The sequence below is a fragment of the Ascaphus truei genome, chromosome 18, assembly GCF_040206685.1.
Source record: "Ascaphus truei isolate aAscTru1 chromosome 18, aAscTru1.hap1, whole genome shotgun sequence".
Taxonomy (NCBI): domain Eukaryota; kingdom Metazoa; phylum Chordata; class Amphibia; order Anura; family Ascaphidae; genus Ascaphus; species Ascaphus truei.
Window position 1 is genome coordinate 37,545,419 of NC_134500.1, and position 12,614 is coordinate 37,558,032.

Here is a 12,614-nt window from a genome sequence, read left to right on the forward strand (position 1 = left end):
GCTTTATTTCTGATGCACAGGATAACTGGGTGGAACTACTCCCATGGGCTGAATTTGCTCATAATTCACTCAGAAATGAGTCTACTCAGGAATCACCATTTTTTAAAATAAATTACGGATTTCATCCAGCACGTCTTCCCATCTCTTCCAATTGTTCCGGAGTTCCAGCAGCAGATTCCAGAGTGAACTCGCTCCAAAATTCTTGAAAGGGGATTCAGAAGACTCTGCAAGAGGCAGTACTCAAACAAAAGACACCGGCAGATCGCAATCACCGTGAGCCACCCAAGTTTAGGCAAGGAGACAAAGTGTGTCTTTCTTCTAAGAACATAAGATTAAAGACACCTACATTGAAACGGGCTCCAAGATTCTTGGTCCCATTCACCATTCTCAAACAGGTCAATCCTGTGGCGTACCAATTACAGATAAAGGGTTAATAAAACGCAACAAATATTGTGATAAAATCAAGTTGCTGCCTGAACACCTGCGGTTTCCCCAAACCGCAATTACATAAACCTGAACCAAAAAGTGCTTGTGGCACAAAGTGACCAAATATAAACAGTGCAATGTGCAAATAAACCCAGTGATGTAAAGCACTGAAAACACATAATACTGTCACTCCATATGTAGAATTCCTCAGGTGCGTGGACTCCTGGTTAACCTCATGTGACGGGAGCTTTGTGACAGGCTGTAATTTACACAAAAATATATAATATAATATAATATATATATAACTGGGTTGAACTAGGACGAGACTTAGATATGATAAAATATAATTTATTCCTTGATAAAGGTGAACACAACCAATTATACAGATGTAGCCAGGTCCCCCCTCGCGCACTCACCCCCTCCTTCCCCATTGCCGCGCGTGGTTGTAGTTGCGGCTGGTTACTAGGGTAGCGGTCGGGCCGGTTGCCGGGGACGCGAGCGGGCCGGTTGCCGGGGACGCGAGCGGGCCGGTTGCCGGGGACGCGAGCTGGCCGGTTGCCGAGGCCGCGATCGCGTTGTTAGGGTCCCGGCGGCTAGCGGAGCAGGGCGCCGCCATTGACAGTCAGCTCGCGCATGCGCAGGAGGCCAGCTAGCGCGAGAGGCTCCAACAGCTCGCGCACACGCAAGGCGGGAAGGACAGCCCCCAGGGTGCACAGGGGCAGGGACACGTGACGCTAGGGAGCCAATCGGAAGGCTAGGTTCCCCTGCTCCCAGTTAGATACATTTCGCGGGGTTTTGAGTCACGCAGTCAGTCAGGATCCGGACCAGCTAGGGGTAAGAGGTGGATGCAGGGGTCAGTGACCCTCTGCATTAGGCCAGCAGCCCCCAGGCCCCCAGTTAGGTCCTGAGCCACCTTATAGCTTGTGGAGTATAGGGACAGGCCCTAGATAGGGACACTGACCCATTTATTGGTAGCTTAGTCAGGGACACAGTGCTACAGCCGTGCGGCACTGCGAGGTGGGTTCTGGGCTCAGAACACCATCACAGACCCTGGGACTAAGGTGATATTATCCGCGCTGGAATTCACCCAACGCGGTGTGGAGGACAACGTCGGATCGGGCGGATCTCCGGTGATATCGCGGTACCCGTGGCTGGAGCCCGGGCAGGTAACCTGCAACTCACGTGCACCAACCAGGCCTATCACCAGACATAGTGGCTGCGCAGTCACACATACACATGCACAGTGGTATTTGACTTTGGGGGTGCGAGACATTTGGGTGGGGGTTACTGGACACAGGGTGGGATCACTCTATGGGAGATTAGCGTCCGCCGTGACGCCTGAGGTGGTAGCGTCCGCTGTGACGCCTAGTGTGATTAGCGTCCGCCGTGACGCCAGAGGTGGTAGCGTCCGCCGTGACGCCCAGAGTGGTTAGCGTCCGCCGTGGCGCATGACGGTTGTGTTGATGTATGTAGATATAGTTGGTTATGCAGTAAAGCCAGTCCTGTTTTACATTCGTTCGCTTTGTGTGGTTGTTTCCTGCGAGGGCCTCCTCCCACTCCGTTGGGATCCCTCCCAGGTGGAGGCGTTGCACCTAGAGATGTATAAGATGTATGTACCCCAGGTTCCCCGTGGCGGAAGCTCAGCCCTCCTGTAAGCCAACAGGTAATGCACCACACCTGCGTAACCTTGCATGTTCCTACACCTCCACAGTATTATCTGCGAGTGGGTGGGGGAAAACCCGTTACACAAATAACAGGCAAAATATAGACACTTCCTTAAAGATTAGGAGAAGAACGCCATCAGGATACAGGATGGCCATTTCTTCCATATTTCAGTTGACATCACAGCAAGACAGGCAGGTCATGAAGACTTTGCATGAAGACATGCAGACATGAAGACATTTGCATGAAGACATTGCATAGCGTTTCTCTCAGCAATCAAGATGGTATAGAACAGACCATGAGTAAGGGGTGACTCTGGCTTATATACCATTTTAACCCTTCTCTTACATTCAAGATGCCGCGCTGTCTAGCAAACATCTCTTTGAAGCTTCCTGAAGCAGCTTTTGGACTTACCTTGTTTAGTGTGAAGTATCACATTTAAAAAAAACTTCAGTTTCTTGGTTCCTGCCTCCAACATAAACAATTAGGCAATTTAGCCTTTGATCACCAGGCTATGTAAATTCTAGCAAGATGTCCTGCTTGCCTATTACCATAACTGAGGGAGTTTGCAGTTTTCAAAATCCCATATACACTGTAAATAACTTCATAACTTCAGTTCAGTAATACTTACTGGCACGCGAGACATATTAATACATTCCGTCACGCCTGACGCTCCCAAAGAGACTACATATTACCGTGCAGTACTAAAATTAAGGGAGATATTAATATCTGGCTCTTAGTATCTGTTAAACCTCAGGTGTTTGTATCCGTTAGTTGCGGGTAAGTCCCACGAATACACATATGTAACTCTTAGCACGTTCAGCCAAGGACATCTCATAATATTCTTATATTTAATAAGGTCACTCATTCTGTAGCCCCACTCCTAAATCAGAGGCGTTTGGGCCAGTCTACCACATGGCAGAATACTATGGTTTGTAAGTGTGAGTTATAACGCTCACAATCCACTCCAGCTTCCTGCAAACAGGTAGCCTTTGATCAGGGGCTGTTTCCTACCCATTTGGTCGCTCTCCTGACCATTTGCATTTAGTAGGCAGGCATCTTTGAGGGTAATTTAAACAAAGGGCTATAATCACTGTTATAACATTAACCCTTTCCCTCCCGCAGCAACCCTAGTGTATGTGTGGGTGCAAACAGATGGAAAACACAATACAGTTACACAGGGGAATAAGCATTTTGATATTGGAGCGAGGTAAAAACACATTACTGGACCTCAGTCCAGTTAACCCCTTGCTTCCCAGGTGAGGGTAGAGGGTGGCCAATTGGGGTGTAACCCCTGACAAAGTGAGAATATGACGTAAGGGGGGGGGGGGGGGGTCTGACATAACAGCACTGGGATCTAAGCAACCATTTTAAGTCAGCATCCATCTTAGGTTTTGTCTGAGTGAACGGGTTATGAGATGAACGGTTTGAAAGGGATTTTTTGCTTTCAATTTTAAAGTGATAATAAACCAAGCAGCTAACTGAAAAAAACCTTGCGACTGAGTGCTAAGTGCCAATGTTATGAAAATACGAGACTGATAGGCACTGTCTCTCATTCCGAGGGGGGTGGGGGGGCCATGAATTTCTGTATGTAGAGAAAAGGTCAACGGCTGAATAAAGGAATATTGCTGAATCATTTCATTTAGGCATCCCATAATGTTATTAACTCGATGTGTTCATGTTCATATTTTGTTTACGTAGTGACGACACGCAACCTTGTATAGGGGGCGTGGGTTTAGTATTTTGTGTATAAATAAGGCCTGTATGCCACCATGTCGTTGGGAGAGTTTTATTTTAAAACTCTCCTCTGCGTGTGCACCGCACAAAGCAATAAACTTATCTGTCATTCTGCAAAACATATCCTCAGACTTGTGTTTTTATTCACAACTTTCTCACCCCTTTAATCCCGGGCCAAATCCTCACGACCGTCACACCTCATATGAAGAAAAGAACACAAATGCAGAGGGTATAGTGTATTAACATTTACTCATGATGACAAACAATACAGGGGCGGGGAGGAAACAAACTCACACTCTCCCCGCTGGTGTATAAGCAAGAAGTGACTTCGGGCGCACTTCAACCCTTCTCCCAAAATGACTGCTCCCAAATCAGCTGCTGGGCATGTAGAGACACATGCAAACTCCGGTCTCCTCCTTCAGCGCCTCTCACCCGCGCTCAGAGTCCTCCGTCCGTTTCAACACGTCACAGCCTCCCCAGCCAATCCGGATAGTATAGGGTTAATGTGGTGGCATCAGAGAGTCAAAAAGCCCAACATGTTTCGTCCAAAGACTTCGTCTGGGTTCATGAGACGGGAGCTTGTATATGTCTCTATATTGTGCACAAAGGGTAACCGGGCGCTCTCTAAAATCAACTAATCACCTTTAATAAAGTAGATGGGAATATAAATGGAAAAAATATGTTACCAATCAAGGGATCCCTTGTGTCTCCTTCTTCTTGGGAATACACACCCAGGGATCCCCCGTCTGCTGCTCAAACCCTTCTTGGGAGATATCCTTATTCTCCCACAATAGAAACAAAAAACAGAGACAACAAAGGGAGCGCAGATCCGCACAGGACAACAGCAATATACAAGTAAAAACAATATACTTTATAAAATGACTGGGAGTCAAAGATGGTGAAGTGAAATAAATGAATTACTCCAAGCTGGTGATGTGGAATAAATAAATAGCACTAATTACTCACACGCTCCCCTTGTTTTCTCTATTTTATGTGTCTCTACATGCCCAGCAGCTGATTTGGGAGCAGTCATTTCGGGAGAAGGGTTGAAGTGCGCCCGAAGTCACTTCTTGCTTATACACCAGAGGGGAGAGTGTGAGTTTGTTTCCTCCCCGCCCCTGTGTTGTTTGTCATCATGAGTAAATGTTAATACACTATACCCTCTGCATTTGTGTTCTTTTCTTCATATGAGGTTAACCAGGAGTCCACGCACCTGAGGAATTCTGCATATGGAGTGACAGTATTATGTGTTTTCAGTGCTATACATCACTGGGTTTATTTGCACATTGCACTGTTTATATTTGGTCAACTTTGCACCACGAGAACTTTTTGGTTCAGGCGTACCACTTACAACTGCCTCAATCTATGAGAATCCCGGTGGTCTGTCACGTCTCGTTGTACTGTATTATGCTGCCATGAGGTCTAGTACTGTGTTATGCTGCTCTGAGTTTCAGTACTGTATTATGCTGCCGTGAGGTCCAGTACTGCGTTATGCTGCTGTGAGGTTCAGTACTGTGTTATGCTGCCGTGAGGTCTAGTACTGTGTTACGCTGCTCTGAGGTTCAGTACTGTATTATGCTGCATGAGGTCTAGTACTGTGTTATGCTGCTGTTTCATTCTACCAAAGAATCTCTGGGACATAACACCCAAGTTGCCCCAAAGGCATCAGCTGAAGGGCAGCCATAGGGTGTCACCTTTCGCTGCATTTGCGGATATTTGGTAATGTTATAGCAAGTGTATTTCAATCTGAAGCTCCCCAACCCTTTCGTCCCCTGTACCTCATATTTTCATCTACTCTGCCGTATAGATTGTAAGCTCATTGTGGTAGGTCATAGTCTAACAACACATTGCAGGTGTATCCTACCTTTCTAACACAATTGTAATTCTGGTCTGTAAATGTTACATACTCCCATAATCATACCGCTAACTGTCCATGAAATGTCTGTAAATTGAATGTATAACCTATGTGCATTTAATGCAACCATATATTATTATAACTCTGCCTTTTCCTGTCTCTCGTGTACTGTAACAAAAGAATTGTATTTAATGGTAGTTGTTCTCAAAGTGACTGTAAAGTATCGCAAAGCCCCTTTAAGTGGAGGTCTGTATTTACTTAAAAAATAAATGATAAAATGTAGTTGAACCAATTTGCAGACCAGGAGTGCATGAATGGTAAGAGATTAAGCTAATGTATATAACAAATAAATAAACAAAAAACATACAGTGGCAAACGAGAAGTTACAGTGAAGTAACTTTTTATTTTACTGAAGTTGGCACAAGCTTAAACCAATATTCCCTCACAGAATAGATCGGTTAATCTTGCTTGTCTTCATTTCTGATGTGTTGTTGCAGAGGAGCAGCACTCCAGCGAATTCCCTGAGGAATCGTGTTGGGTAAGGGAGAAAGCTTTGAGAGGAGGACTCAGCAGTAACCCCCGGAGAGGGAGGAGTGACCAGAGGTGACAGCTAGGGAAAATAGCTCCAGCAGCGCACCCCAGCATGGCCTGGTATCCAACCATCAATTCAACTCCTGTCAGCCATCCTCAATGAAATCACCTCCAAAATTAGGATGTTTTAAGCTTGTGCCAAGTTTAAACTGCACTACAGCGTCTTCACTTCTCTTTTGTCACAGTGTCTTGAGTGGGGAGAATTTCAGAAAAGCAGCATTGGCGGATCCTTAAGGACTTTTGACACCCTTCTGGTTCCAGAAGGAAACTTTACCAGCAAGAACTGCGTGTACAGTAAGTGCAGGATATACCTACAGTATGTGAGTATAGCACATCTATCGAATAGAAGAGATTTTGAGGGGAGTCTTGAAGGGTTATGGGAGGAGAATTTGATGATAAATGTAAGGCAAAAAGTATCAAACCCATCTATGGGATGGAAAGCTACATACCCAGTGATTTAATTTACAAAAGTTAGTATCAAATCCCATTGTATACTGTACATCCTACAATAGTAGATCCCAGTCATAGGCTTTATGCAGATCAATATAGATTTGCCACCGTTTATGATACTTTTAATGGACTAACAAGAGTTTTTCATGGACAACATAATGTGTATAAAAAGTTTTCCCAAACTCGCAGGTATCATTTTATTCTGCCTCACATGGTAGCTCTGTATACATCATAAGATCTGTGGCAATCTTTCAGAGTACAACGGTATCACAGGCTAGGGGAACTGTCACAGACTTTCAGGGGGAAAAGGTATTACAACCTAGAGGTACAGTACAATGACTCTAAATCAATACAGTACAGTAAATCAGTAAGACTTATTGTTTGAGTGCACTGGAATTTTTCTTTATATGAGCCCAGGGACTACACAGACACATGAAATACAGAACGTATTTGCGAATACAGTAGATGAGAGACAGTGAAGATATTATCCTAAACTTGAGCTGGTTGGTAGACCACTTGTTGGGAATAATTGCCCCACACAAAGATTCCTACCTTTTGATACACGTACACAGTGGCCGGAATGATTTCGAACTGGTTCCTCCGTTTCCACGTCATATTTGATCAGTTCAAAAGGTCGAAAGAACTGAGAGAAGAATGAAAAAGTGTTGGAAGAATCACTGAATACTGTTCTTGCTGATAACTTTTCCACTTGAACTTTATATCATATGTTAGTTATTTATTTATTTATAAAAATGTTTTACCAGGAAGTAATACATTGAGAGTTACCTCTCGTTTTCAAGTATGTCCTGGACATAGTTAATATGACAAATAATACATGGTTACAAATACAGTTACATAAATGAACAGGGTATACATTATATACAATACATTATATGCACAGTTAGAGAAGATGTATATTATAGGCTTATGCACTGTAACAGTTACAAACCAGATTAAAATGTGAGACAGCTTTAGTTTTGAAAGAACTTAAACTGGTGGTGGATGTGAGAGTCTCCGGTAGGTTGTTCCAGTTTTGGGGTGCACGGTAAGAGAAGGAGGAGCGGCCGGATAATTTGTTGAGCCTTGGGACCATGAACAGTCTTTTGGAGTCAGATCTCAGATGATAAGTGCTGCATGTGGTAGGGGTGAGGAGCTTGTTCAGATAGGTGGGTAGCTTGCCCAGAAAGTATTTGAAGGCGAGACAGGAAAGGTGAACTTTGCCCCTAGACTCTAGTGATGACCAATCTAGTTCTTTGAGCATTTCGCAGTGATGTGTGTTGTAGTTGCATTGGAGAACAAATCGACAAATTGAATTGTAGAGGGTGTCAAGTTTGCCAAGGTGGGTTTGGGGTGCCGAGCCATATACTATGTCAGGGGGGCGGAGCGTCCGGCCCACGGGCCGTGAAAGGCCCGCAAAGTCATTTGGTCCGGCCCCCGGGAAGTAAGCCTGCAAGAATGGTTTAAAAAAAATAAAAAATACTCCCCCTTTCCTGATTGGCTGCCCGTGCTGTCTCTCTGCCAATTTTTTTTTGGCCCGCCTTTTCCTACAGAACTGCCCCCTCCCTTCTCTCCTCCAGTAATGCCGGCTCCTTAGGCTCCGCCCCTCTGTCCCTCCCTTTAGGCTCCGCGAGCCTGCCAGTCTCTCAGCTGCAATGGCCATGCTGCTCCAGCAGCCCATCCACGGGCCCCAGGTAACCCACATGCCCCCTTATACCTCCTCCCAGGCACCTTACCCACCCCAAGGGGGGAGAGGCCTTATTATTGTGTGTTTGCAGAGGTGGGCTTATTGTGTGTGTGTGTGTGTGTGTCTCTGTCATTGTGTGTGTGTGTGTGTGTGTCAATGTCACTGTGTGTGTGTGTGTGTGTGTCAATGTCACTGTGTGTGTGTGTTAATGTCACTGTGTGTGTGTGTGTGTGTGTGTGGGGGTGTGTGTGTGTGTGTGTGTGTAAATGTCACTGTGTGTGTGTGTGTGTCAATGTCACTGTGTGTGTGTGTGTCAATGTCACTGTGTGTGTGTGTGTGTGTGTGTGTGTGTGTGTGTGTGTGTGTCAATGTCGCTGTGTGTATGTGTGTGTGTCAATGTCACTGTGTGTGTGTCTGGCACTGGCACTGTGTGTGTGTCTGGCACTGGCACTGTGTGTGTCTGTCACTTTCACTGTGTGTGTGATTGGCACTGTCACTGTGTGTGTCTGGCACTGTCACTGTGTGTGTCTGGCACTGTCACTGTGTGTCACTGGCACTGTGTGTCACTGTCTCTGTGTGTGTGTGTGTCACTGTCTCTGTATGTGTGTGTGTGTGTGTGTGTGTGTGTGTGTGTGTGTGTGTGTGTGTGTGTGTGTGTGTCACGGTCTGTGTGTGTGTGTCACGGTCTGTGTGTGTGTGTCACTGTCTGTGTGTGTGTGTGTCACTGTGTGTGTGTGTGTGTGTCACTGTCTGTGTGTGTGTGTGTGTGTCACTGTCTCTGTGTGTGTGTGTGTCACTGTGTGTGTGTGTGTCACTGTCTCTGTGTGTGTGTGTCACTGTCTCTCTGTGTGTGTGTGTCACTGTCTGTGTGTGTGTGTGTGTGTGTGTGTCACTGTCTCTGTGTGTGTGTTTGTGTCACTGTCTCTGTGTGTGTGTTTGTGTCACTGTCTGTGTGTGTGTCACTGTCTCTGTGTGTGTGTTTGTGTGTCACTGTCTGTGTGTGTGTGTGTCACTGTCTCTCTGTGTGTGTGTGTGTGTGTGTGTGTGTCACTGTCTCTCTGTGTGTGTGTGTGTAACTGTCTCTGTGTGTGTGTGTCACTGTCTCTCTGTGTGTGTGTGTGTGTGTGTGTGTGTCACTGTCTCTTTGTGTGTGTGTGTGTGTGTCACTGTCTCTGTGTGTGTGTGTCACTGTCTCTGTGTGTGTCACTGTCTCTGTGTGTGTCACTGTCTCTGTGTGTGTGTGTGTCACTGTCTCTGTGTGTGTGTGTGTATCACTGTCTCTGTGTGTGTGTGTGTGTGTGTGTGTGTGTGTGTGTCACTGTCTCTGTGTGTGTGTGTGTGTGTGTGTGTGTGTGTCACTGTCTCTGTGTGTGTGTGTCACTGTCTGTGTGTGTGTGTGTGTGTGTGTGTGTCACTGTCTCTGTGTGTGTGTGTGTCACTGTCTCTGTGTGTGTGTCACTGTCTCTGTGTGTGTGTGTGTGTCACTGTCTGTGTGTCACTGTCTCTGTGTGTGTGTGTCACTGTCTCACGGTCTCTGTGTGTCTCACGGTCTCTGTGTGTCTCACGGTCTCTGTGTGTCTCACGGTCTCTGTGTGTCTCACGGTCTCTGTGTGTCTCACGGTCTCTGTGTGTCTCACGGTCTCTGTGTGTCTCATGGTCTCTGTGTGTCTCACTGTCTCTCTGTGTGTGTATCTCACTGTCACTGTGTGTGTGTCTCTGTGTGTGTGTGTCACTGTCTGTGTCACGGTCACTGTGTTTGTGTGTCACTGTCTGTGTGTGGCAGCAGCCGCCTGAGGTGAATAAGGACCTGAGTATCACCAGGGTGGCGCAGGTAAGCAGCGCTCCGGGGGGAGAGGGTATAAGAGGAGTGGGGGACGGGGGGGTAAGGGGGTATTAGAACGAGTCTGCGGTGGGAGAGACACCTCACTACCGCCTCTCCTCCTCCTCCCCACACCGGGCAGCAGTTGTGGAGGGTACCTGCTCCGATCCCCCCTGCTCCGCCCCCCCCCGTGCACTTACACGTCCCTCCTCCCCACACCGGGTAGCAGTTGTGGAGGAGGGCACCTGCTCCAATCCCCCCTGCTCAGATTCCCCCTCCTTGTGCACTTACACGGTCCTCCTTCTCCCCAAACCGAGCAGCAGTTGCGGAGGAGGGCACCTGCTCCGATACCCCCTGCTCAGATTCCCCCCCCCCCTGTGTGTGTCTGAGAGAGACAGATTTCCCTACCCTCTGCCCGATTTCTGTGTGCGTGTGTGTGTGCGTGCGCGCGTGTGCATGTGCGTGCGCACAGACACCAACCCGCATTCAGTCATAGTCACCCACCACCCAAGAGTCAGTCAGTCACCCAAAGAGAAGCAGTTCCAGCCATCACATTAGTGGTGAGTTTATTAAATGTTTCACCAAATATAGCAGGCTAATTTTTAAGTTGATAATTTTGTACAGTGGCGACCAACTTTATTCGAAGTTGGCTAGCTCTGCGAATTTCGGAATATCCCGGTGATGTGCGGTTTAGTGTCGTTTTCTCCCGGGGTGTACTGCGTTATATCGCGCCCGTGATTTAAGCATTTTATTCCCGCTGGCTGCAATACTGCAATGCCGTGTAAAAACGCATGGGGGCGTTTACAAGCTGTTGTCTTTGAAGCCGAGAAATTCATGAATTGTAATGCAGTATATACTGTATATATACAGTATATACTGTATAACAACAACCCCTATAACCCCTAACATACACATACAGTACTGTATATGTACATCAATGATACTATAGGCCGTCCCCTGGCGAGATGTGTTTGCAGCAGAGAGAGAACCGCTGCTCTCTCTGCGCAAACATCGGCACATTAAAAATTATTTTAAATACATTTTTATTCATAGTGTATATGTGTAGGGGGTCTCCGGAGCTCAACCGCATTGGTTTCAGGTCCGGGGACCCCCTGCTCCCCGAGATACAGCCCCTTTTATGAGGTGCCGGTATCCCTCTGCATTTAAAGGTCCCGATCACGTGACCGCGGCCTGTTAAACCAAGCAGAGGGATACCGGCACCCCCTAAAGGGGCCTGTATCTCGGGAAGCAGGGGGTCCCCGGGTCTAAAACAAAAACGTTTCTGCTCCGGAGACCCTCTGCACATCTACAGTATGAATAAAACACATATAAATAAACACTCGTTCCTTACCTTAGCGGCAATGTGCTATGGTAACGAAGCAGCATTTCTGTATTTTAATAATATTGTACAGTGAGCAGGGGGTTCCCTGAGCCACAAATCAAAGCTCAGGGGACCCCCTGCTCCTGCACAATATTATTAAAAATACAGAAATGCTGCTTCATTACCATAGCTGAAAGCCGCTAAGGCAATGAAGGGGTTAACCCACCGTGCCCGCTTTATTGTGGGTAGCAGGGGTGGGTGAGGGGGGTATTTGGCCCTTGGTGTGAGTTTAGGACTTGCGGGGGGGTTGCGGGTGCACTTAACCCCTTCGCGGCCGTAGCAGTTAATACCGCTAAGGTCATGAAGGGGTTAACCCCTCCCGCTACCCCCCGCAAGCCCTAAACAACCATCGTTGGGGCTAATACCCCCTTCACCCACCCCCGCTACCCACAATAAAAAAAATTCACACACAGCAGCCGCCCAAAAAATAAATAAATAAATCTAAATAAATAAATAAATACATGAATATAAATAAATACATTTAAAATACATTTTTATTCATAGTGTAGATGTGCAGGGGGTCTCCGGAGCTGAACCGCGTATGTTTCAGGTCCGGGGACCCCCTGCTCCCCGAGATACAGCCCCCTTTGAGGTGCCGGTATCCCTCTGCATTTAAAGGTCCCGATCACGTGACCGCGGCCTGTAAACCAAGCAGAGGGATACTGGCACCCCCTAAAGGGGCCTGTATCTCGGGGAGCAGGGGGTCCCCAGACCTAAAACCAAAACGTTTCTGCTCCGGAGACCCCCTGCACATCTACAGTATAAATAAAAATGTATTTTAAATGTATTTATTTCTATTCATTTATTTATTTATTTAGAATTATTTATTAATTGTGCTGCTGCTGTGTGTGTATTTTTTTTATTGTGGGTAGTGGGGGTGGGTGAAAGGGGTATTAGCCCCATCGGTGGTTGTTTAGGGCTTGCGGGGGGGTAGCGGGTGCACTTAACCCCTTCACGACCGTAGCGGTATTAACTGCTACGGTCGTGAAGGGGTTAAGTGCACCCGCAA

General features: G+C 46.9%; 1 protein-coding gene across 4 annotated transcripts in view; it reads right to left on the reverse strand.

Moving 5' to 3' along the window:
* The window catches only part of LOC142469167 (long-chain fatty acid transport protein 2-like), a 147,679-nt gene that overhangs the window by 67,853 nt on the left and 67,212 nt on the right, over positions 1 to 12,614 (reverse strand). For all 4 annotated transcript variants that reach the window (XM_075576127.1, XM_075576126.1, XM_075576124.1 and 1 more), the window contains one exon: positions 7,274 to 7,364. In XM_075576127.1, the coding sequence (XP_075432242.1) occupies positions 7,274 to 7,364 (91 nt within the window). The remainder of the gene's footprint in view (positions 1 to 7,273; positions 7,365 to 12,614) is intronic.